Consider the following 25,918-nt stretch of genomic DNA (forward strand, 5'->3'; position numbering starts at 1 on the left):
CCGGAGAGAAATAAACAGCCGTTGGTTCAGGCCAAGACCCTTCATCAGTTTTCAGTCCGAAATAGCAACTGTTTATTCCCCTCCACAGATGCTGCCTGGTCTGCTGAGCTCCTCCAGCATATTCTGTGCGATACAATAAATGAGCTGATGTACTGTGGAATATACCTTGACCTCACGGACTCAACATATACAACATGGCATCTAAACTCCAAAATTTGTTCCTTTTTTTAAGTGAGGTAGCAGGCAGGCACTTTCAAAGGTTACCAAATGGATTCTTCAGCCAGGTCTCTTTGCAGAGAGAAATTGAAAATATGTCCCATAATGTCCCACATGTGGGCGCGTGGCCAAGTGGTTAAGGCATTGGACTAGCGATTTGAAGGTCGTGAGTTCGAGCCCCAGCCGAGGCAGCGTGTTGTGTCCTTGAGCAAGGCACTTAATCACTCATTGCTCTGCGACGACACTGGTGCCAAGCTGTATGGGTCCTAATGCCCTTCCCTTGGACAACATTAGTGTCGTGGAGAGAGGAGACTTGCAGCATGGGCAACTGCTGGTCTTCCATACAACCTTGCCCTGGAGAGTGAAGACTTTCCAGGTGCAGATCCATGGTCTCGCAAGACTAACAGATGCCTTTTCAATGTCCCAATATTTTCCTCCAGGAGTAAGGGAAGACGATGATTATATGACGGTGCTCACTAGCAGACAATTTGAGTCTGCGCATACATCCTAGTTTGGGTTACTAGGAACTAGGCAAGCTTTACAGGGACATCCAGGAAGGGGCATTCTTTACAGGAGCTTCAAGGGACTCTGGCAAGGTTTCTTGGGAAAAGATCATGTTTGCCTTGTTGGAAAAAGACAATTGTTTTCTTGAGAAAAGACAATGTTCGCTGGGTCTCCCAGGAGTGGCAGCAATGTTTGCAGAGCTCCTCAGGAGAAATGTTTGTGGGGGCTTGCAGAATAACCATCAACTTTTGCAGGAGTTCCTGGAAGAAGGATAATATGCTACCTGGAAGAGAGGCAACTTTTGAGGAGCTCCATGGGGCCACGTTAATATTTGCTGGGGACTCCCTGAGGAAGGAGGTTGTTTTCAGAGTCTCCCTGGGAGAGGATCAATGCTTGAGGGGTTTCCTGGGAACTGGACAATATTTAAAGGGCTCCCTTGGAAAGTGTCAAGGTTTCCAGGAACCCTAATCCACAGAAATGTTTGACAGCACCTGCTTGCTAGGTCCAAGATCAGCCAATTTTCGCTTCATGGTCAAGTCTAGTGGCAGTCCTTTCTTTGGTCCCACATCCCAATCAGTGAGGGAATGATTTGAACATCAAGTTCAGCCCTGATCACTTTAAACGGTCCCACTCTCGGTCACAAGCTGGCAGTAACACAACAGAGCATTTCATGACAAAGGAAGCAATCCTGGCTCATTTCTATTAAGTTCTGTTTTAAAAACGCCAAAATTGATTTTCTACATATATCTGGCACCCAACTATCGAATGAGTGCGTGCAAAATGCAGGTATTTCTTTGAACTGTATACGGTTTGATTTTTTTTTGGTACCTTAGCCCTCTCTTCTGACATCATGTGAAGCTCTTGCTCGCCCATCCAAGCCTCAGCCTCAGCCGCGTCAAAGTAGAACTGCTGAGCCTTTTGGGATTCCTGCAGCCGATCGTTGCGTTTGTCCGTCTCCTCTTTCAGCTGCTTCCACATCTGCTGGAGGTCCCCCAGGCGGGCTCGCAGCACCTCCGAATCGATGCGCCCTGCTTTGGCCATCGTCTCTCCACGCTCCGCGATATCGTCTATTCGGGGCTGGTGACCCTGGATCTCTTTCTGAAGGGTCTGAAGGACCAAACGAAACGTTAGCTATTTCCCCACTTTATGATCGTCATTAGGATATTTAAACAGAGAGCAGGGAACAAGCCATAGACCCCATCCGCACAGACACAGATGCTGGAAATCTACAGCAATACACACAACGTGCTGGAGGGGCTCGGCAGGTCAGGCAGCATCTGTGGATGGGAATAAACAGTCAATGTTTCGGGCTGAAACCCTTCATCAGGACTGGAAAGTAAGGGGGAAGAAGTCAGAATAAGAAGTACAAGGTGGCAGGTGAAACCGGGAAAGGGGAGGGGGTGAAGTAAAGAGCTGGGAAGTTGACTGGTGAAAGAGATACAGGGCTGGAGAAGGGGAGATCTGATGGGGGAGGACAGAAGACCATGGAAAGAAAGGGAAGAGGGAGAAGCACCAGAGGGAGGTGATGGGCCAGCAAGGAGAGAAGGTGTGAGAAAGGAAACAAGAATGAGAAATGGTGATGGAAGAGGGGCAATTACCAGAGTTTGAGAAATTGATGCTCATGCTATCAGGTTGGAGGCTACCCAGACGGAATATAAGGTAACACACAGCAAAGTTGCTGGTGAACGCAGCAGGCCAGGCAGCATCTCTAGGAAGAGGTACAGTCGACGTTTCAGGCCGAGACCCTTCGTCAGGACTAACTGAAGGAAGAGTGAGTAAGGGATTTGAAAGTTGGAGGGGGAGGGGGAGATCCAAAATGATAGGAGAAGACAGGAGGGGGAGGGATGGAGCCAAGAGCTGGACAGGTGATAGGCAAAAGGGATATGAGAGGATCATGGGACAGGAGGCCCAGGGAGAAAGACAGGGGGAGGGGGGAACTCATAGGATGGGCAAGGGGTATAGTCAGAGGGACAGAGGGAGAAAAAGGAGAGTGACAGAAAGAATGTGTGCATAAAAATAAGTAACAGATGGGGTACGAAGGGGAGGTGGGGCCTTAGCGGAAGTTAGAGAAGTCGATGTTCATGCCATCAGGTTGGAGGCTACCCAGACGGAATATAAGCTGTTGTTCCTCCAACCTGAGTGTGGCTTCATCTTTACAGTAGAGGAGGCCGTGGATAGACATGTCAGAATGGGAATGAGATGTGGAATTAAAATGTGTGGCCACTGGGAGATCCTGCTTTCTCTGGCGGACAGAGCGTAGATGTTCAGCAAAGCGGTCTCCCAGTCCGCGTCGGGTCTCGCCAATATATAAAAGGCCACATCGGGAGCACCGGACGCAGTATATCACCCCAGTCGACTCACAGGTGAAGTGTTGCCTCACCTGGAAGGACTGTTTGGGGCCCTGAATGGTGGTAAGGGAGGAAGTGTAAGGGCATGTGTAGCACTTGTTCCGCTTACATGGATAAGTGCCAGGAGGGAGATCAGTGGGGAGGGATGGGGGGGATGAATGGACAAGGGAGTTGCGTAGGGAGCGATCCCTGCGGAATGCAGGGGGGGGGGGAGGGAAAGATGTGCTTAGTGGTGGGATCCCGTTGGAGGTGGCGGAAGTTACGGAGAATAATATGTTGAACCCGGAGGCTGGTGGGGTGGTAGGTGAGGACCAGGGGAACCCTATTCCTAGTGGGGTGGCGGGAGGATGGAGTGAGAGCAGATGTACGTGAAATGGGGGGAGATGCGTTTAAGAGCAGAGTTGATAGTGGAGGAAGGGAAGCCCCTTTCTTTAAAAAATGAAGACATCTCCCTCATCCTGGAATGAAAAGCCTCATCCTGAGAGCAGATGCAGCGGAGACGGAAGAATTGCGAGAAGGGGATGGCGTTTTTGCAAGAGACAGGGTGAGAAGAGGAATAGTCCAGATAGCTGTGAGAGTCAGTAGGCTTATAGTAGACATCAGTGGATAAGCTGTCTCCAGAGACAGGGACAGAAAGATCTAGAAAGGGGAGGGAGATGTCGGAAATGGACCAGGTAAACTTGAGGGCAGGGTGAAATTTGGAGGCAAAATTAATAAAGTCAATGAGTTCTGCATGCGTGCAGGAAGCAGCGCCAATGCAGTCGTCGAAGTAGCGAAGGAAAAGTGGGGGACAGATACCAGAATAGGCACGGAACATAGATTGTTCCACAAACCCAACAAAAAGGCAGGCATAGCTAGGACCCATACGGGTGCCCATAGCTACACCTTTAGTTTGGAGGAAGTGGGAGGAGCCAAAGGAGAAATTATTAAGAGTAAGGACTAATTCCGCTAGACGGAGCAGAGTGGTGGTAGGGGGGAACTGATTAGGTCTGGAATCCAAAAAGAAGCGTAGAGCTTTGAGACCTTCCTGATGGGGGATGGAAGTATATAAGGACTGGACATCCATAGTGAAAATAAAGCGGTGGGGGCCAGGGAACTTAAAATCACCGAAAAGTTTAAGAGCGTGAGAAGTGTCACGAACATAGGTCGGAAGGGATTGAACAAGGGGTGATAAAACTGTGTCGAGGTATGCAGAAACAAGTTTGGTGGGGCAGGAGCAAGCTGAGACAATAGGTCGGCCAGGACAGGCAGGTTTGTGGATCTTGGGTAGGAGGTAGAAACGGGAAGTGCGGGGTGTGGGAACTATAAGGTTGGTAGCAGTGGATGGGAGATCCCCTGAGCGGATAAAGTCGGTGATGGTGTGGGAGACAATGGCCTGGTGCTCCTTAGTGGGGTCACGGTGGGTTTAATAATAAGGTTAGGATTAGTGCGGAGGGAGTGGAGAGCAGAGCGTTCTGAAGGAGTGAGGTTGGAATGGGGACAAGGTGCGGTGAAGTCGAGACGGTTGATGTCCCATCGGCAATTAGCGATAAAGAGATCCAGAGCAGGCAGAAGGTGTTGCTCTTTCAACCTCAGTGTGGCATCATTGTGACAGGGAGTAGAGGAAATCATGGACTGACATGTCAGAATGGGAATGGAAAGGAGAATTAAAATGGGTGGCCTCCAGCAAATCCCAATTTAGATTATGAGGACACTCAGTCCTTGTTTATTGTCATTTAGAAATGCATGCATTAAAAAAAAATGATACAACTTTCTTCCAGAATGATTATCACAAGAAAACACAGGACAAACCAAGACTAAAACTGACAAAACCACATAATTATAACATATAGTTACAACAGTGCAAAGCAATACCATAATTTGATATAGAGCAGACCATGGGCACAGTAAAACAAAAGTCTCAAAGTCCCAATAGCCTCATCATCTCATGCAGACGGCAGAAGGGAGAAACTCTCCCTGCCGTGAACCTCCAAGCACCGCAAACTTGCTGATGCAGCACCAGTGGAAGCACCCAACAGCAGCGGACTCTGAGCCTGTCTGAAAACTTCGAGCTTCTGACCAGCCCCTCCGACACAGCATCTCCGAGCACCATCTCTGCCGAGCACTTCGACCCCGCCCCGGCTGCCGAGCAACAAGCAAAGCCGAGGACTCGGGGCCTTCCCCTCCGGAGATTCTGGATCACACAGTAGCAGCAGCAGCGAAGCAGGCATTTCAGAAGTTTCACCAGATGTTCCTCCGTGCTCTCACGTCCATCTCCATCAAATCAGGATTGTGCACGGCACCCTACTTGACAGATAACAGACATCACCACCGGAGAGGCTGCTGCGAGCTGCGTCACGCTGCCATCTTCTCCTCCCTCCAATTTTTGTGGCAGATACAGTGAAGGTGCTCAACGAAGCCATCAAGCCTGCTCTGCTGATCATCATATGGCTGAAGTCCGTACCTCAAGCCCTCTTTCACCCTGAACTCCAGGTTCCTATTCCCTTAAAGTTCAAAAATATATCAACCTCCATCTAGAATACAATAAACACAACTCCATATTAAAAATAACGATCCTGACCCTTCAGCCCAACAGCGCCTCTGTAACCAACTTCTTAACAATCTCAACAAAGTTTGGAGCTATTTCCTATCCCGGCTCAGCTTTTGATTCTGACTTCTGCAAGTTCTCAGTTCCGTGACCGGAGCTTCCCATTTACCTCACTGTTTATGGGACTTGCTATGATTTGTGGCTGCCCCATCCAAAACGGTCGAAAGGTGTTGGAATAGGGTCTAGAATTGTTATTTTTCTTGCAGTTTAACTTCATTAATGCTTGCTCAATTTTTATAAGACCTCATTCCTTTATTTCATAAGGAGCTTGAGGCCAAAAAACACTCAGAAACTTCTACAGATGTATGGTGGGGAGCATTCTAACTGGCTGCATCAGTTTGGGGGGGGGTGGTTACTGTACAGGATCGAGGGAAGCTGCAGAGAGTTGTAAACTCAGTCAGCTCCATCATAGGCACCAGCCTCCATAGTGTCCAGGACATCTTCCAAGAAGCGGTGCTTCAAAAAAGGCAGCGTCCATCATTAAGGACCCCCATCACCCAGGGCATGCCCTCTTCCCATTGCTACCATCAGGTACATAAGCCTGAAGGCACACACTCAACGATTCAGGAACAGCTTCTTCCCCTCTGCCGTCCGATTTCTGAATGGACATTAAACCCTGAACACTACCTCACTCCTTTTTTATTACTTTTTTTTGCACTACTTAATGTAACTATTTAATATACATATTCATACTGTAATTCACAGGGTTTTTCTCCCCTCTATTATTGTACTGCTGCAAAGTTCACAAATTTCAGGACATATGCCGGTGATATTAAACCTGATTCTGATAAATAAGAGAGAGAGTGTGTGTGTGCGTGGTGTGTGTGTGTGTGTGGTGTGAGAGTGTGTGTGTGTGTGTGTGTGTGTGTGTGTGTGTGTGTGTGTGTGTGTGTGGTGTGTGTGGTGTGAGTGTGTGTGCGTGGTGTGTGTGTGTGGTGTGAGAGTGTGTGTGTGTGTGTGTGTGTGTGTGTGTGTGGTGTGTGTGGTGTGAGTGTGTGTGTGGTGTGTGTGTGGTGTGAGTGTGTGAGAGTGTGTGAGTGTGTGTGTGGTGTGTGTGTGTGCGTGTGTGCGTGTGTGTGTGTGTGTGTGTGGTGTGTGTGGTGTGAGTGGTGTGTGTGGTGTGTGTGTATTTGTTCAGATAATTTTCTGTAATTGTAGTTACTATTAGCTGGTTCCGTATTTTTCCAGAAGTTTCTCTGTCACGCTCCTGAACTTATTTCACCTTTTATCAATGGAATGTCCTTTATCTTTCTATTCTGAACTGGATTTGAGGGTATAATGACCACGAATTCTTTGTTCTTTTTTCTTCGTTCTCTCCCTTGTTCTCAATGAGTTGATTACTGTTATTTCCTTCTTTTGAAACCGAATAAAATGGCTCAAGATTTACACCTTATTTTCCACTTCTGAAGAACGTCAGCATCAAACATCTCTAGATCCAACGTCAAATATGAACGCTACGACATACACAGAACTCAGCCAGTCAAACAGCATCTCTGGAAGGAGGTTATACAGATTCCAGCCTCTGGTTTATTCAAAGATTAAAAGTACTTTTATTATCCAAGTACGTATGCAGTATACAATCCTGAGATTTGTCTTCCCACTGACAGTCACGAAACACAGAAAGAAAACCATGGAACTCGTTCAAAGAAAATCTACCAAAGCCCCAGCTTGCAAAAAAAACCCCAGAACAAATCACACAAGTGGCAAACAAAAACCGAGTGAAAAAAACAGAATATAAAACACCAAACCATAAATCATCGAACAGTCTAGGAATATTTAATTCATTTCAATCTAGCGCTCGGTCAGTCGTTGACTGAAGGCGGCAGAGCTAGTCTGCCCCAATCGAAAATCGTCCAAAATAGCAACCAAAAAAAAAAGGAGCAGCCAGAAACCAAAAACACATCATAATATGAACTACAGAGACCCATCCACAATTCATGTCGATTAACCCTTGCCCAAGACCCAGGACTCTGGCACCATTGAGCGAAAGGAGGGGGGGGGGGGTGCGGTGGCAGGGGGGGGGGAGAGAGAGATAGAGAGAGAGAGATAGAGAGAGAGACCATTTGAATTTTGTTTTCCATTACTAACATTTTAACCTCTTTTATGACTTCTCAGAATTAATCACGGTCAAGGTCAAATCAGTCTACTGTTAGAGCCTGTTATCTACATTTTGGCGGCCTGATTTCTCGCCGATCGGGCAATATGGCGCTTTGCTGTCTCAGAGAGTGTTCCATGAGACTGCCATCAAAGCTTGCAGCACAGAGGCCAGGGGTGCGAGCCCATCTCTCGCCGACTAAAGCGCCAAGAAAGATTGAAATCATTGAGGTGGGTGCGGAGGCCGAGCGAGTGTTCAGCACTGTCTACTGGCCTCTTGCTCCTTAAATATACCCAATGACCTGGCCTCCACAGCCGCTTCAAATTCACCACAGAAGTAAAAAGGAGTGAGTTAGTGTCCATGGGTTCAATGTCCATTCAGAAATCGTATGGCAGAGGGGAAGAAGCTGTTCCTGAATCACTGAGTGTGTGTCTTCAGGCGTCTGTACCTCCTTCCTGATGGTAGCAATGAGAAGAGGGCATGTCCTGGGTGATGGGGGTCCTTAATGATGGATGCTGCCTTTCTGAGGCACCGCTCCTTGAAGATGTCCTGGACACTACGGAGGCTGGTGCCCATGATGGAGCTGACTGAGTTTACAACTCTCTGCAGCTTGCGTTGACTCCGTGCTATAGCAACACCACCCCCCACCCCCACACCAGTATTAGCCAGTCAGAATATTCTCCACGGTACATCTGTGGAAGTTTTCAGTTGTTTCAGGTGACAAACCAAATCTCCTCAAACTCCTAGTGAAATATAGCCGCTGCCTTGCCTTCTTTGTAGCTGCATCGATATGTTGGGATCAGGTCAGGTCCTCGGCGATATTAACACCCGGGAGCTTGAAATTGCTCACTCTCTCCACTTGTGATCCGTCTATGAGGACTGGTTTTATCAACCTGCAGTCTCTAGTATTACATACTGAAATCCCTTTCATCATATCCGTGCAAACCACCCTCTCCTTGACTGGTTATTACACCAGTGTCACAGAAGGGCAAAAAAAATTAATTATGAGCTGGATGAGAGTAATCTGCAATTGACGGCCTTACAGAGCAAAGGTTACACACTGTATCTGTGTCGGCAAGTCTGCCAAGGCACACGTGGGCAATTACTTCAGTGAGGAACAGATGTACAGGAGCAGGTGCTGAGCAAGCCTTGTTGGAACGCGGAGCGTTTTCCTGAAAAGGAAGCGACCCCAGTCGTGCCCGGGACTCACCTGGTTCTTTTTAATGAGCAGCTGCACTGTTGGCAGGTTGTTTCCGTGGTCAGTGGAGGTAGCGAGTGGCATCCGCTCATTAACCCACAGCTGGAGGGGGGGAGAGAGGGGGGTGAGGGAGGGAGGGGAGGGGAGAAGGGGGAGAGGAGAGGGAGGCAGGAGGGGGAGGGGTGATGGGAGAGAGAGAAGGATGGAGGGAGGGAGGGAGGTATGGAGAAGGAGAGGAAGGGGAGGGGAGGAGGGAGAGAGGAAGAGAGAGAAATTATGACTTTGCAAGATTCTAAACACATTTAATAAAACAATTTAAAACAAATGCAATTGAATTCTCCTCTAAAGTAGGACTCCATTTTTAGCTAGGTTGGCAATGAAACAAAATACATACGTATTCCTGCAGTTCAAACATTAAGTCAATGCTAGACTCCTCGATTTGTTGAACGCAGGTTTTGCTGGAATCACACCTCCAGTCAGAAACCTGCCCCTTAAATCTGGGACTTGCATAGTAATTGATAAGCCCAGCACAGGGAGAAGGCCAACATGCACAGAATCCTGGAGGAATTCAGCAAGTCAGGCAAAAAGAATAGTCAGAGTCTTGAGCCAAAACCCTTCATTAAGACCCCTCCATAGACCGTGCCCAACTTGCCGAGCTCCTCCAGGATTTTGGGCGCTTTGCTCAAGATTACTGGCATATACAGAACCTCTTGTGTTTAGGACAGGGAGAGGGCCAGATTATGGGCATTGCTGTATTAAAAAAATAATTCCCATATTACTGACACTGTTGATAGCATTAACTACACTATACTCAAAGGCTTGCTGGACATTTTAGAGTCAACACAAAGATATACAGCTGGAACTGCATGCAGTCCAGGCAGGGGAGGGAAGGCAGATGTCCTTTCCCTTGGGCATCAGTGATGCCCACAGGCATTTATGCCATCTCAATGGCCTCCCGCTCATCACTAAAGATAGTTTTCCCAGAAAGGTCACTGAATGGACGGAAGCTATCAAGTCCACACTCCCCACCCTCTCTCCAAATCCCTGCTGATTGCCCCCCCCCGCCCCAAGTAGGTTTATCCAGCTGAGTTTTGAATATCACAAAATTCCCATTCCCGTTCTGACAGGTTGGTCGGTCCATGGCCTCCTCTCGTGCCACGATGAGGCCACCCTCAGGGTACAGGAGCAACACCTCGTATTCCAGCTGGATAGCCTCCAACCTGATGGCATGAATATCGATGGGCAGGTGAGAAGAGCTAAAAGGCCAGAGTGGGGAATTGAAGAGGGGAGGGGGAGGGAAAAATTACCGGAAAGAAAAATCGATATTCCCTTTCTCCTACGGTCCCTCTCCTCTCCTATCAGGTTCCTTCTTCTCCAGCCCTTGACCTTTCCCACCCACCTGACCTCACTATCACCTTCCACCTATCCTCCTTCACTTCCCCCCCATATTTTTATTCTGGTGTCCTCCCCGCTTCCTCTCCAGTCCTGAAGAAGGTTCTCGGCCCGAAACGTCGAACGTTTATTCATTTCCATGCAGATGGTCAGCCTGACCTGCTGAGTTCCTCCAGCATTTTGTGTGCGTTGCTTTGAATATCACAATTAAATCTGCCTCCTGTCTTCATTCATGTGTATGTGGAAACACAGGATCAAACAAGTATCTGATCCGTTATTTTATGGAGACAAAAAGATGGTGCAGTGAGTAAAGCCAAATCTTAGACACTTACAACTTCGTCCTCCAAGTCCCGATTGAACTGATGGCCCTCTTTGGAGGCCAAGAGGTTTCTGCGCCTTTCTTCGACAGGCCTCATCATCTCTTGGAATCTCTCCTCCACCCTCCTCTGCTTGGCATCTATCTCCACGACATTCGTGTCCTCTTGCCCCAGGGCCTGCGCCTGGTTCTTCAGCTCTTCCAGCTCCTTTTGTCGGACCTGCATCTGATTTTCCAGCATCTGCAAGACATGGTAGGATGAAGAAAGGAAATTATAACATCATCATCAAGAACCACCCACCACCCGGGCCATGCTCTCTTCTCACAGCTGCCATCGGGGGCCTTAAGTCCCACACCACGAAGTTCAGGAACAGCCACTGCCCTTTAATCAGCAGGTTCCTGAACCAGCGTGGATAACTTCACTCACTTCAACACCGAACTGATTCCCACAACCTATGGGCTCACTCACACACTCACTCACTTCATCTGATGTTCTTGATATTAATTGCTTGCTTGGTTGTACAGTTATTCATTTATTCATTCATTCATTCCTGTCTGCCTGTCTCCTTCTTTTTGTATTTGCACAGTTTGTCACAGGAAAGCAGCATCCATCATCGGGGACCCCCGCCAGCCAGCTCATGCTCTCTTCTCGCTGCTGCCATCAGGAAGAAGGTACAGGAGCCTCAGGTCCAGGAACAGTTATCCTGAACCAGCGTGGATAACTTCACCCAACTCAACTATGAAGTGACTCCACAACCACTTTCAATCACGATTACACCCTCTATTTGTCTGTTTATTTATTTATTACACTTGCACAGTTTCTCTTCTTTTGCACGTTTGTTGCTTGTCTGTAGTTTTTCATCGATTCTGTTGTACTGTGAATGCCTGCAAAAATGAATGCTGACGTATACATACTTGAATAATAAATTTCTACTCAACTTTGTAGAATAATTCAAATTTATTGTCATTTAACTAGACAGGATGTATATAACATATAATAAAGGCATCGGTTAGTCTTGCGAGACCATGGATCTGTGCATGGAAAGTCTTCACTCTCCAGGGTGCAGGCCTGGGCAAGGTTGTATGGAAGACTGGCAGTTGCCCATGCTGCAAGTCTCCCCTCTCCACGCCACCGATGTTGTCCAAGGGAAGGGCATTAGGACCCATACAGCCTGGCACCGATGTCATCGCGGAGCACTGTCTGATTAAGTGCCTTGCTCAAGGACAAAACACGCTGCCTCGGCTGAGGCTCGAACTCACGACCTTCAGATCGCTAGTCGAATGCCTTAACCACTTGGCCACGTGCCCACATATATATGGGTGTGTGTGTGTGTGTGTGTGTGTGTGTGTGTGCACGCGCGTATATATATGCAAATATATACATATGGGTGGGTGTGGGTGTGTGTGGGGTGTGGGTGTGGGTGTGGGTGTGTGTGTGTATATATATATATAAATTAAATAATCATAAATATATTCGTATATAGAAACGAGACGTTTCTCCGAACCAGGGTGTAAGGCACAATAGCACACATAACACACACTTAGCACACGATAACTTATAGAGGCAAGGATAAAATCTACCGATGAATTATGCATAAATTAAATATTGTCAGGTACAGAACAGATTAACCGGTGACACTTCAAATGCGATGTGGCAGGGAGTTCAGAAGCCTGACGGCCTGAGGGAAGAAACTGTTTCCCATCCTGACCGTTCTTCTCTTTACGCATCGGAGTCTCCTGCCTGATGGTAGAAAGTCAAAGAGGATGCTGGATGGATGGATGGGATCCTTGATAACACTAAGGGGCCGGATTATGCTTTCTATATTTTTTTGGATTAATATTAAGACAGTACATCCTCATGTTACAGAGGGGTTGCATTCCTAGAATACCAATTGATTTGCAATTTTCCATAAGGCAAACCCTTAAAAATATCTGTTGTTTCACTCACATTTTACATTTACTTAACATCTTTCTCATATAAGTTCAGTAATAGTGAATTTTTTTCCCCTTCTATTGGTCATGATTCCACTCCTTACACTACAGGGCTTCTTAAAGTTGTTATAGTCAGCAGTGGTCACTTGGATAAGCTCCCACTACCTATTAAATGCTCCCAATGGTGTGCGCCTCAAATAGCCTCCAATAACCGAGCCTAGCTTCTGGCCTTCATGTGTGGACCCATTTCTACTGACTGGAGAAGGGGCAAAGGTGGGTTACTGGCACCTTAAAACCAGTTGCTTCGGGCAGATGGGGCTCGTCAGCTCACCTGGGAGAAGGAAAACTCTGATCTCAAACCTCCGCTGCCTTGTGGCTGTACCCAGTCAGGAGGAACACTTAGGGAGTAAACCCGGAGAGAAAAATCTGGAGCTGGGGTCCCTAAGGCAGTCCAACATTGAGTTCAGTGTTGACTGGCAACTCATGCGATGCTGCTTGTACCAAACTGTATCAGTCTCTGCCGTCCCTTTGGGTTCATCGGATGCCTGGAGAGGGGGAGCCAGCTACACGGCAACAGCTCGCTCCACGCTTGCGTATCTAGCGTCCACCTGCTGAACCGTGTCTACGCCCACCTGGACAAGCCAGCGAGCACTGTGAGGGTCATGTTTTTTGACTTCTCCAGTGCGTTCAACACCATCTGCCCTGCTCTGCTGGGGGAGAAGCTGACAGCGATGCAGGTGGATGCTTTCCTGGTGTCATGGATTCTTGATTACCTGACAGGCAGACCACAGTACGTGTGCTTGCAACACTGTGTGTCCGACAGAGTGATCAGCAGCACTGGGGCTCCACAGGGAACTGTCTTGTCTCCCTTTCTCTTCACCATTTACACCTCGGACTTCAACTACTGCACAGAGTCTTGTCATCTTCAGAAGTTTTCCGATGACTCTGCCATAGCTGGATGCATCAGCAAGGAAGATGAGGCTGAATACAGGGCTACGGTAGGAAACTTTGTCACATGGTGTGAGCAGAATTATCTGCAGCTTAATGTGAAAAAGACTAAGGAGCTGGTGGTAGACCTGAGGAGAGCTAAGGTACCGGTGACCCCTGTTTCCATCCAGGGGGTCAGTGTGGACATGGTGGAGGATTACAAATACCTGGGGATACGAATTGACAATAAACTGGACCGGTCAAAGGACACCGAGGCTGTCTACAAGAAGGGTCAGAGCCGTCTCTATTTCCTGAGGAGACTGAGGTCCTTTAACATCTGTCGGACGATGCTGAGGATGTTCTATGAGTCTGTGGTGGCCAGTGCTATCATGTTTGCTGTTGTGTGCTGGGGCAGCAGGCTGAGGGTAGCAGACACCAACAGAATCAACAAACTCATTCGTAAGGCCAGTGATGTTGTGGGGATGGAACTCGACTCTCTGACGGTGGTGTCTGAAAAGAGGATGCTAAGTTACAAACAACACACATCAAAGTTGCTGGTGAACGCAGCAGGCCAGGCAGCATCTCTAGGAAGAGGTACAGTCGACGTTTCGGGCCGAGACCCTTCGTCAGGACTAACTGAAGGAAGAGTTAGTAAGAGATTTGAAAGTGGGAGGGGGAGGGGGAGATCCGAAATGATAGGAGAAGACAGGAGGGGGAGGGATGGAGCCAAGAGCTGGACAGGTGATTGGCAAAGGGGATATGAGAGGATCATGGGACAGGAGGTCCGGGAAGAAAGACAAGGGGTGGGGAGGAACCCAGAGGATGGGCAAGGGGTACAGTCAGAGAGACAGAGGGAGAAAAAGGAGAGTGAGAGAAAGAACATGTGTATAAAAATAAATAATGGGTGGGGTACGAGGGGGACGCAGACACACATTCTTTCTCTCACTCTCCTTTTTCTCCCTCTGTCCCTCTGACTATACCCCTTGCCCATCCTCTGGGTTCCCCATCCCCTTGTCTTTCTCCCTGGGCCCATCACCTGTCCAGCTCTTGGCTCCATCCCTCCCCCTCCTGTCTTCTCCTATCATTTCGGATCTCCCCCTCCCCCTCCAACTTTCAAATCCCTTACTCACTCTTCCTTCAGTTAGTTCTGACGAAGGGTCTCGGCCCGAAACGTCGACTGCACCTCTTCCTAGAGATGCTGCCTGGCCTGCTGCGTTCACCAGCAACTTTGATGTGTGTTGCTTGAATTTCCAGCATCTGCAGAATTCCTGTTGTATGCTGTCTAAGTTGCATGCTATCTTGGTCAATGTCTCCCATCCACTACATAATGTACTGGGTGGGCACAGGAGTACATTCAGCCAGAGACTCATTCCACCGAGATGCAGCACAGAGCGTCATAGGAGGTCATTCCTGCCTGTGGCCATCAAACTTTACAACTCCTCCTTTGGAGGGACAGACACCCTGAGCCAATAGGCTGGTCCTGGACTTATTTCATAATTTACTGGCATAATTTACATATTACTATTTAACTATTTATGGTTCTATTACTATTTATTATTTATGGTGCAACTGTAACGAAAACCAATTTCCCCCGAGATCAATAAAGTACGACTATGACTATGACTATGACTTAAGAATCTAGCCTTTAAAATGGCCGATTGTGTGTGGGAGGGGGAGGGTGGCTTTAAGGCTCCAATGTTTTTCTGTCGTTCATTCTTTGGGGTTTTTTTTCTGCCTGTTTCGTGGATGTCTGCGAAGAGTAAGAATTTCAGGTTGTATACTGTATACATTTTCTGATGTTAAATTGAACCACTGAACCAGTGAAAATGTGGAGACTGTGTGTGGTTTGACTGGATGCGGACACACAACTGAATATACTACTCAATGAGCCTGATGAAGGGTCTCGGCCTGAAACGTCGACTGTACCTCTTCCTATAGATACTGCCTGGCCTGCTGCGTTCACCAGCAACTTTGATGTGTGATACTACTCAATGACATGAGTGGTACCGCAGGTGAAAAGTCCTGGAGTTGCAGATGGAGCTGGACATCACTGAATGTGCAATTATAACTTTTTGTCATGACCAACTGAATTGCAATTCTTTATTACACAACACAAAATTTGGTGCACTTGCCCAATTAAGACGCCCATTTTTGAAAAATAATCAGAGCAAAACAAACTGAAAGCAAAACTACAAACCAGTAAAATTTGAAGTGCTCAGAGTAAGTTTTGACGCGGTGCAAATTAATTCAGAGATTAACACGAGTCATTTTTTGGAGTGAACGGCTTAAAGCGGGCTGACATGGTAGCGTAGCGGTCAGTGCAACGCCATTAAAGCGGTGGTGGACCGAGCTCAATTCCCACCGCTGTCTGTAAGGGGTTCACACGTTCTCCCCGAGACCGCGTGGGTTTCCTCCCCCACCCCCCGGGTGCTCCGGTTTCCTCCCCCACTCCGAAGATGTAGCAGTTGGTAGGTTAATTGGTCGTTGTAATTAGCCGAGAGTTGAATCGGGGATTGCCGGGTGGCGCGGCTTGAAGGGCCGGGAGGGCCTATTTCGCGCTGCATCTCGATAAGTAAATAAATACACGGAAAGGGATTTGAGGCAGTATGGTTAGCAGAATGCTTTATATTAGAGGCAACCTGGGTTCAATTCCTGCTGCTGTCCGTCAGGAGTTTGTCCATTCTCCCCATGGATCTCCCCCAGGTGCTTCGGTTTCCTCGCACATTCCAAAGGTATATGGATGAGTAAATTAATTGCTCACATGGGTGTTACGGGGCAGCGCGGTTTTCTGGGTCGGAAGGGCCTGTTACGAGAGGGCATGGCTTAAGGATTGAAGGGCGCCCATTCAGAACAGAAATGCGAGGTCAGAGGGTGGTGAATCTATGGAATTTGTTGCCACGGGCGGCAGTGGAGGCCAAGTCATTGGGTGTATTTAAGGCAGAGATTGATAGGTATCTGAGTAGCCGGGGCATCAAAGGTTATGGTGAGAAGGTGGGGGAGCGGGACTAAATGGGAGAATGGACCAGCTCATGATAAAATGGCGGAGCAGACTCGATGGGCCGAATGGCCGACTTCTGCTCCTTTGTTTTGTGGTCTTTGTGGTTACCGATGCTGTATCTCAATGCCCGCTTCGCTGCCGCTGCTACTGTGTGGTAACCGGAATCTCCGGAGCAAAAGGCCCTGAAATCCTCGGCTTTGCGTGTTTCAGCGGCCGGGGAGAGGTTGAAGGCACTCGGTAGAGGATGGCGCTCAGGAGGCTGTATCGCAGAGACTGGTCGGAAGCTCGAAGTTTTCGGACGGACAGACTCAGGGTCAGCTGTGGTCGGCTGCTTCCAAGGCATCGGCAGTTGTCAGTGCCTGGAGGTTTATGGCAGGGAGTTTCTCCCTTTTGCCACCTGCTATCAGGGACTCAGGAGTCGATCGACTCGGGGACTTTGAGATTGTTTTTACCGTGTCCATGGTTTGTTCTTCATCAAATCATGGTATTGCTTTGCACTGCTGTAAATATACGTTATAATTATGTGGTTCTGTCAGTGTTAGTCTTTGGTCTGTCCTGTTTTCTGTGCTATCACTCTGGAGAAACACTGTATCATTTCTTAATGCATGTATGCATTTCTTTAGAGGACTGAGTGTTCTCATAATTTAATCTAATCTAAATTTAGTATCAGAGAATGTATACAGTACACAACCTGAAATTCTTACTCTTCACAGACACCCACGAAACAGAGAAAAAAAAACCCAAGAATGAATGACAGAAAACGTTCCAACTTCTAGATAAATAAAACGAGAAACAGGGTTGTAGAAAAAATACGACAATCCATTGACCACGCTCACGTTTCAGACACATGGTTTTTGAACTGCAGAACATTTGAAGAATCATTACAACTCCACACTTTCAAGGTCAGCTCAGGATGCTTAGTGACAGTATCCGTGAGGATTTAACCTGGATCCAACATACCGACATATCTACAAAGAAGGCATGACAGCAGCTACAGTTCATTAGGAGTTTGAGGAGATTTGGGACGTCGCCAAAGACACTCGCAAATTTCTATATATGTACCGTTGGGAGCATTCTATCTGGCCGCATCACCGTCTGGTACAGGGGGAAGAGGTGCTACAGCACAGGATCAAAATATGTTGTAAACTCAGTCAGCTTCATCATGGGTACTAGCCTCTGTCGTATTCAAGACATCTTCAAGGAGCGATGCCTCAAAAAGGCGGCGTCCATCATTAATGACCCCCATCACCCAGGTCATACCTTGTTCTCATTGCTACCATCAAGAAGGAGGTGCAAGAGCCTGAAGACACACACTCAGCGACTCAGGAACAGCTTCTTCCCCTCTGCCATCTGATTCCGGAATGGGCATTTAACCCATGAACATTACCTCACTACTTTTTTTTAAATTTATTTTTTTGTACTACTTAATTTAACTATTTAATACATATATCTGCTGTAATTCATGTTTTTTCCCTCTTTTCTATTATGTACGGCGTTGTACTGCTGCTGCAAAAGTTAACAATCTTCACGACCTATGCCTGATACTGACTTTTCACCACTGACAAATGCAGGCAAATGGGAGTAACTCAGTTAGGCAACTTGGGTCTACCTGGGTGAGTTGGTCCGAAGAACCTGTTCTCCTGCAGGACAGCTCTATGACTGTGAATATTGTGGATTATCTGTATTTTAGAATAACTGATTAAATTTCCCGTGACGTTTTCTCCTCTCTCCGCAGCGCCGAGGCTGGGAGACTGCTCCGGATTTCATGCCTGCAAGCTTCATGGTGATCTGCCCCGCTGTGTGATGAAATGAGGCTGAGGGCCTGCTCTGGGCTTCGTGTCAATGGACACAATTTTGTTCTGAATGCTGTCGCTTGCTTTTATTGTTTACACCATTTCTGTCCCCCCCCCCCCGCCCCTGTATTGGGTGTTAGTCTTTTTTTTAAATTAGAGTTCTTTCAGGTTTCTTGCCTTCTGGCTGCCTGTAAGCAGACGAGTCTCAAGGTCGTATAATTTAGACATACTCTGATAATAAACGTACTTCGATCGAAATCCCGATACGACCTGCCTCCGTGTGTGAACTTTGCCCCTTGCAAAGAACAGCATCTCCTCATTTCGATATTAAATTCCATTCTCAAGAGGTGGGGAAGATACCTTTGTATTGCTGTAATAAAACGCTTTTTAGCACTGCCGGTTGGCACAACAATTCCTGTGCGTGCCAACTCTACAAGTCCAATAGCCAATAGGCCAAAGTCCATGTGCAAACAGGTTTAACCTGCTTCTGGCACAGCTCATTTTCCATTCTCTGGATTTGTCCCAACAGAAGTGGTAATTTGGCACTTCTAGGTTAACATGCTGGTAACAACTGTCTACCAGTGCACAAAGGAAACCAGAGAAAACAAAACGAGGCAATGTTGCGGCTATAGAAAACTCTGGCTAGACCAGACTTGGAGAACCGTGTTCAGTTCTAGCTGCCTAAGGCTTTTGCATAGTACCGTATTTGCCAACGTGGAGCAGACAGCGAATCTGAAAATAAGGCGGGAGCAAACAATTTTGGGAACAGCGCGTGGAGAGATGTGAGACAGGTGGCAGAGAAGGAATGCTGGGTAGGGAAGTGGCGTGGGTGCAGACACACCCAGCCCTGAGACACCAGGCAAGGTAATTTGATTCCAAACAATTGGTTTATTGATCATTACAGAATGTCTCTCTGGTGCCTCCCGCTCCCTCCCCTCTTCCTTCCCTTTTCCCCCCAACTATGATTCCTCTCTCCTTGCCCCCTTCCCACTCTCGATCCACAATAGAGACCCCTATCAGAATCAGGTTCATTGTGATTGGAAGGATCAGGAAGCTTTAGAGAGGGTGCAGAGGAGATTTATGAAGAAAGATTGACTTTTCTCTTTGGAGAGGAGGATAATGAACAGTGACTTCATGGAGATATACAAGATGATAAGAGGCATAGGTCGAGTGGACAGTCAGAGACTCCCCCCCCACCCCAGGGTGCAAATGGCAAATACAGAGAGGTATAACTTTCAGGTGTTTGGAGGCAAGCATAGGACGGATGTCAGAGATAAAGCTTTTACACAGACAGAACCATGAGATTTATGACTTCCTACATGCAGGGCATCAGCTGAAACAACCTAATTGTCTCGACAGACTGTAATGCCCGGTTCGCTGCCGCTGCTACTGTGCGATCGAGAATCTCCGGAGGGAAGGCCCCAAATCCTCGGCTTTGCCTGTTGCTGGCGGCCGGGTTGGGGTCGAAGCGTTCGGCAGAGATGGTGCTTGGTGTCGGAGGGCTGGTCGGAGGCTCGAAGTTTTCAGACAGACTGAGAGTTGGACTGTGGTCAGGTGCTTCCAGGATGCTGCATCGGCAAGTTTGCGGTGCTGGAAGCTCATGGCAGGGAGAGTTTTCTTCCTTCTCCTGCCTGCGTGAGATGTTGGGACTTTTGAGAGACTTTGAGTCTTTTTTTTACTGTGCCCATGGTCTGTTCTTCTATCAAATTACGGTATTGCTTGCACTGTTGTAACTATATGTTATAATTATGTGGTTTTTGTCAGTTTTTCAGTCTTGGTTTGTCCTGTGTTTCTGTGATATCACACTGGAGGAACATTGTTTGTATCATTTCTTAATACATCCATTACTAAATGACAATAAAAGAGGACTGCGTGTCCTCCTAATCTAACCTAAGTGCCACCACATCCCCTTCCTTGTAGTAATGTGCTTCTCTGGGTTGATAAACGTGACAAAGCCCATGTTACCCAGGAGATCATGGAAGCAGAGGCAGTCAGAGCTGAGTGTGTTCAGTCCAGACAAAAGATGTTGGGGAGAATTAACAGAGGTTCAGAATTTTAAAGGACATTAGCCATGTAAAGGAGAAACTGATTCTAATGGCAGGATTGTTAACTGGGTGGATGCAGGGTTAATCCTTCTGCTGGTCAGGGGTGGTGGCAGAGGCAAATAAATTAGGGACATTTCAGAGACCCTTAGATAGACACTTGTGTGAAAGAAAACTGGAGGGCTATGTGGGAGGGAAGGGTGCGATAGTCATAGTCATACTTCATTGATCCCGGGGGAAATTGGTTTTCGTTACAGTTGCACCATAAATAATTAAATAGCAATATGTAAGTTATGCCAGTAAATTATGAAATAAGTCCAGGACCAGCCTATTGGCTCAGGGTGTCTGACCCTCCAAGGGAGGAGTTGTAAAGTTTGATGGCCACAGGCAGGAATGACTTCCTATGACGCTCTGTGCTGCATCTCGGTGGAATGAGTCTCTGGCTGAATGTACTCCTGTGTCCACCCAGTACATTATGTAGTGGATGGGAGACATTGTCCAAGATGGCATGCAACTCGGACAGCATCCTCTTTTCAGACACCACCGTCAGAGAGTCCAGTTCCATCCCCACAACATCACCGGCCTTACGAATGAGTTTGTTGATTCTGTTGGTGTCTGCTACCCTCAGCCTGCTGCCCCACCACACAACAGCAAACATGGTAGCACTGGCCACCACAGACTCGTAGAAAGAGACTGATTGTGGAGTAGGTTAAAGGGTCAGCACAACGTTGAGGGCCAAAGGATCTGTACTGTTCTAAGTTCTATACTGACATATACATTTAGAATAGGGGTTCCCAACCTTCTTTATGGCATGGACCAATATTGTTAAGCAAGGGGTCCATGGACTCCTGGTATAGAAGGATATAACTACGATTGCCTGAGATTGTGAGAAATGACTTTTAAAAAGTTCTTGTCGGCAGCATTGATATAGGTGACATTTGCTGACCATATTCATAGAACATAGAAACCATTACAGGCCCTTCGGCCCACAATGTTGTGTCGACCATGTAACTGAATCTAGAAACTGCCTAGAATTTCCCTACTGCATAGCCCTCTGTTGTTCTAAGCTCCATGTACCTATCTAAGAGGCTCTTAAAAGACCCTGTTGTATCCTATCATATTCATGCTGGGGTGCTCTCAGGGATCATCTGCAAGAAAACCTCACGTCAAATTAATACTATTAGTTCAGCCAACAGCATTGAGCCTTTGCTGTGGACGGAAAAACCTCTGAGGAGTCAAGTCTCTCCCTTTTGAAAAGGGCAAGGACTAACCTCGTGGAGGATCTCTAAATTCTGACTTGTGCTGTTGGAAACCACTGTCTTTTTAAAATCTCACTGTTTTAAAGATTTGTACTTTTTAACCAACTCCTGTATTTCTCACACTCACGGGCAGAAAGCGGCACAGCAGCTAAACTAACGGTTTATCACCTTTCTCATTTTTCGTTGGCTATGTATTAGCACATTACCCACGTGATGTAATTGTTTTAATCATGCAGGCTAGTAACTAAGTAATTCCTATCTATGGAATTTTCCCTATCTTATCTATAAAAGTGATAGATCTTTCAGAAGCACCATCTTTTATTCCTTTGTCTTCCACCCCTTAGCATTAATTCCCCTCTTAGCATTGTTTCTCAGCTCCTTAATTAGTTTGCTTAGTATTTGTATGCTTGTTGGCACTCTAAAGTAAACTGAGATCTTGGAATTAAGATTGCTCGCCATTTTTGATTCCCGGAAGAATCCTAAGGATCAAAAAATAAACAGGGATCCAAAACTGCTCTCCAATAATTTTCCCATGACAGATGTTTAATTGACTGGCCTGTACTTACTTGGTCCACGTCGTTTAAGAAAAAACACCACATAGGTCATCCTCCATTAATTTAATACCACACTTATTACCTTGCCGCACAGCCTATGCTATTTCCTCCCTTGTAAGGGCCTGGAAATCAAATTTTGGGTTGGGCGATTTAACCAGTTAAAGACTTCTCTCGATTAGTCTTCTCTCAATCTGTTTCTAATTTCCAGATTAGATTAGCTTTATTTGTTACATGTACCGCACTGTGTAAAAGTCTTAGGCAAGACTTCTGCACAGTATTGTATCTGTCGATGTGGAGCGGAGAGTGAGTTTGTAAATCTGGTGGGAGGAAAAGGACTTTGGGAATGGCGAGGGTGGAGAGCTGTGGGAGGGGTGTGGGACAGCTGGCAGAGAAAGAGTGACAGAGGGGGAGACAGACACACCCAGCTCTGGGACACCAGACAAGGTCATCTGATTCCAAACGATTGCTTTACTGATCATTACAGAATGTCTCTCTGGTGCTTCCCACTCCCTCCCCCTCCTCCCAAACATGATTCCCCTCTCCCTGCCCCCTTCCCACTCTCAGTCCACAATACAGACCTATATCAGAATCAGGTTTATCATCACTCATATATGTCATGAAATTTGATTTTTTTTTGCGGTAGCAGTACCGTGCAATGCATAAAATTACCAGAGTACCGTGCAAAATTCTTAAGCCCCCCGAGCTTACGACTTTTGCACAATACTGTACATCGAAACATACAGCAAAATGCATCGTTTGCTTCAACAACCAACACGGTCTGAGCACGCGCTGGGGGCGGCCCGCAAGTGCCGCTGCGCTTCCGGTGCCAACGCAGCGTTCCCACAACTTACTAACACATACGTCTTTGGAATGTGGGAGAAATCCGGAGCCTCCGGAGGAAGCGCATGCGGTCATGGGGAGAACGTACAAACTCCTTACAGACATTGGGCAGGACCTGAATCTCTAACCCTGGCACGGTAAAACGTCACGCTAACCGCTACGCCACAGAGCCGCCTGCCACATTACCACGCAGCACTCGCGGCATCAATTTCGTAAAAGCCTACATTAATTATTTGATTCACCCAGCTGCCGCGGACAGTCTGTCCCGAGTTGCAGGGCATACCTGTTGCTTTTTCAGAAGGATGCTGACACTGGTCAAGTCCTTGCCGTGGTCGTCGGACTGCAGCTGTGCGTCCAGGTCGTTGAGCCACGAGTCCAGGTCTGCGCAGCTCTGCGTGAACAGCTCCGTGCGGTTGGCGTCGAACAGGCACTGAGCCTTGGTCTTGGTCGTGGACTCCAGCTCATCCCAGAGCCTGTGGAGGTCACTGAGTTTCTCCTCCACGATGGGCTTGGTGTCCGGCTTCTCAGATATGAGCTGCTTCCCGTCCTGCAGAACAAAATAAGGTCAACCCGTCCGTCACTGACTACTTAACAAACCTGCAAATCCATTAACGCAACGGAGGGGTGTCAAACTCATAAGAACATAAGAACTAGGAGCAGGAGTCGGCCATCCAGCCCAACGAGCCTGCCCCGCCATTCAATAAGATCATGGTTGATCTGTCCGTAAATTTAGCTCCATCTACCTGCCTTTTCCCCATAACCCTTAATTTCCTTACTGTGTAAAAACCTACCTAACTGTATCTTAAATATATTCAGTGAAGAAGCCTCAACTGCTTCCCTGGGCACAGATTCACCACTCTCTGGGAAAAACAGTTTCTCCTCATCTCCATCCTAACTCTTCTCCCCTGAATCTTCAGGCTATGTCCCCTAGTTCTAGTCTCACCTACCAATGGAAACAACTTTCCTACTTCTATCTTATCTATCTCTTTCTAATTCCCCAGTAAAGGGAACATATAACAGAGACAGGCAAGAGTTAGCCACAGTAAAATCGGGATGAGATAATCACAGCCAGGACATCGCAACTGCCCTCAGCTGGGCTAGTTCCAGGGGCACAAGGATCCAAAGTCAGACAGGTTCCTCACTGCGGACCACTCAGCAATGCCCAAGCTGAATAAGTGCTGAAGGGAGGGGTACCAGAGGGATACCCACATAAATACCAATGCGTGAATCAGGGGCAAAGTTGGCGAAGTGATGCGAGTAGAGGGATAAACACTTGCCCCAGGATCCATTCTCTTACCCACATCCTCTTGAGGACTTGACCATCCTCCCTACAGTTCACTAAACCCTAGCCTCACCTGCTGAGTTATTCCAGCACTTTGTGTGTGTGTGTTGTCCTGGGCTTTCTTTGGGTTCGCTAAACTTCTGAGTTTGTGCTGGCTGCAGATTCGGAAATGGGAGCCTTTGCAGCCAAGTCCAAGTCGTTAACGTACATTATTAAAAGCAGTGGTCCTGGTACCAAATGTCAAGGAACAGTGCTGCATACTTCCTTCAACACAAGAAAGTCTGCAGCTGCTGGAAATCCAAAGCAACACACACACACAAAATGCTACAGGAAGCCATCAGGTCAGGCAGCATCAAGTTGACTTTTTCGGGCCAAGGCCCTTCTTCAGGTCTCCTCTCATGACAAGATGAGACCACCCTCAGGGTGGAGGAGCAATACTTTACATCCTGTCTGGGTAGCTTCCAACCTGGTGGCATGAATGTCAATTACTTCTTCTGGTAAATCATATTCCCTCACCCCTTCCTCTATTCCCACCTACTCACCTGCCTATCAGCTCCCCCTGGGTCCCCCTCCTCCTTCCCTTTCTCCTATGGTCCACTCTTCTCTCCCATCAGATTCCTTCCTCTCCAGCCCTTGACCTTTCCCACCCAGATGGCTTCCCCTACCACCTTCCAGATAGCCTCCTTCTCCTCCCCTCGTCTTTTTATTCTGGCATCCTCCCCCTTTTCCTTCTCAGTCCTGAAGAAGGGTCTCGGCCCCAAACGTCGACCGTCTATTCACTTCCGTAGACGCTGCCTGACTTACTGAGTTCCTCCGGCACTTCGTTTGTATACTTCCTTCCAGTTCAAGAAACTCTTCACTGCAATTATTTTTTTTTACCTGACACTTGGTCAAGTTTCTGGTCCTGCTGTTGCTGTCCCTTTGACCCCAGTGGTTTTGAGATCTTGAAATGCTGGCTGTGGGGCATTTTACGTCTCACCTAATGAGGTTTTTAGGGCCTTGAATTATCGTCTGAAGAGCAACTGCTCCCAACTGGGCCCCATTTATCCCACAAACTTCAAATTTGATGGGCACATACATACATTTCCTCATTAAAAACGATCAGCTTCTCACATCATCCCCCACTCCCCCCCGCCTCACCCACCTACCTTTCATAAGACCACAAGATATCGGAGCAGAATTAGGCCATTCAGCCCATCGAGTCTGCTCTGCCATTTCATCATGGCTGATCCGTTTTTCCTCTCAACTCCATCTCTTGCCTTTTCCTCGTATCCCTTCATGCCCTGACCAGTCAAGAACCTATCAACCTTTGCCTTAAATACACTCAATAACCTGACCTTCACAGCCACCCGTGGAGATGAATTCCACAGATTCACCACTCCCTGGCTGAAGAAATTCCTCCTCATCTCCATTCTAAAAGGACGCCCCTCTATTCTGAGGCTGTGTCCTCTGGTCCTAGACTTCCCACCATAGGAAAAGTCCACTCCACATCCACTCTCGAGGCCTTTCAACACTCAATAGCTTTCAATTCGGTCACCCCTCACCTATCTTGTACTCCTACCCCTCTGCCCTACCTTATTATTTTGACTTTGTTCCCCTTCTTTTCCAGTCCTAATGGATAGTCTCGGTCCGAAA

General features: G+C 47.5%; 1 protein-coding gene across 5 annotated transcripts in view; it reads right to left on the reverse strand.

The window, feature by feature from the left end:
* The window catches only part of LOC140189258 (spectrin beta chain, non-erythrocytic 1-like), a 464,253-nt gene that overhangs the window by 48,101 nt on the left and 390,234 nt on the right, over nucleotides 1–25,918 (reverse strand). For all 5 annotated transcript variants that reach the window (XM_072245944.1, XM_072245948.1, XM_072245947.1 and 2 more), the window contains 4 exons: nucleotides 23,285–23,548; nucleotides 10,673–10,897; nucleotides 8,961–9,050; nucleotides 1,549–1,827 (listed from right to left, as the gene is read on the reverse strand). In XM_072245944.1, coding sequence (XP_072102045.1) covers nucleotides 1,549–1,827; nucleotides 8,961–9,050; nucleotides 10,673–10,897; nucleotides 23,285–23,548 — 858 coding nt within the window. The remainder of the gene's footprint in view (nucleotides 1–1,548; nucleotides 1,828–8,960; nucleotides 9,051–10,672; nucleotides 10,898–23,284; nucleotides 23,549–25,918) is intronic.

Source organism: Mobula birostris, chromosome 28, assembly GCF_030028105.1.
Source record: "Mobula birostris isolate sMobBir1 chromosome 28, sMobBir1.hap1, whole genome shotgun sequence".
Classification (NCBI taxonomy): Eukaryota; Metazoa; Chordata; class Chondrichthyes; order Myliobatiformes; family Myliobatidae; genus Mobula; species Mobula birostris.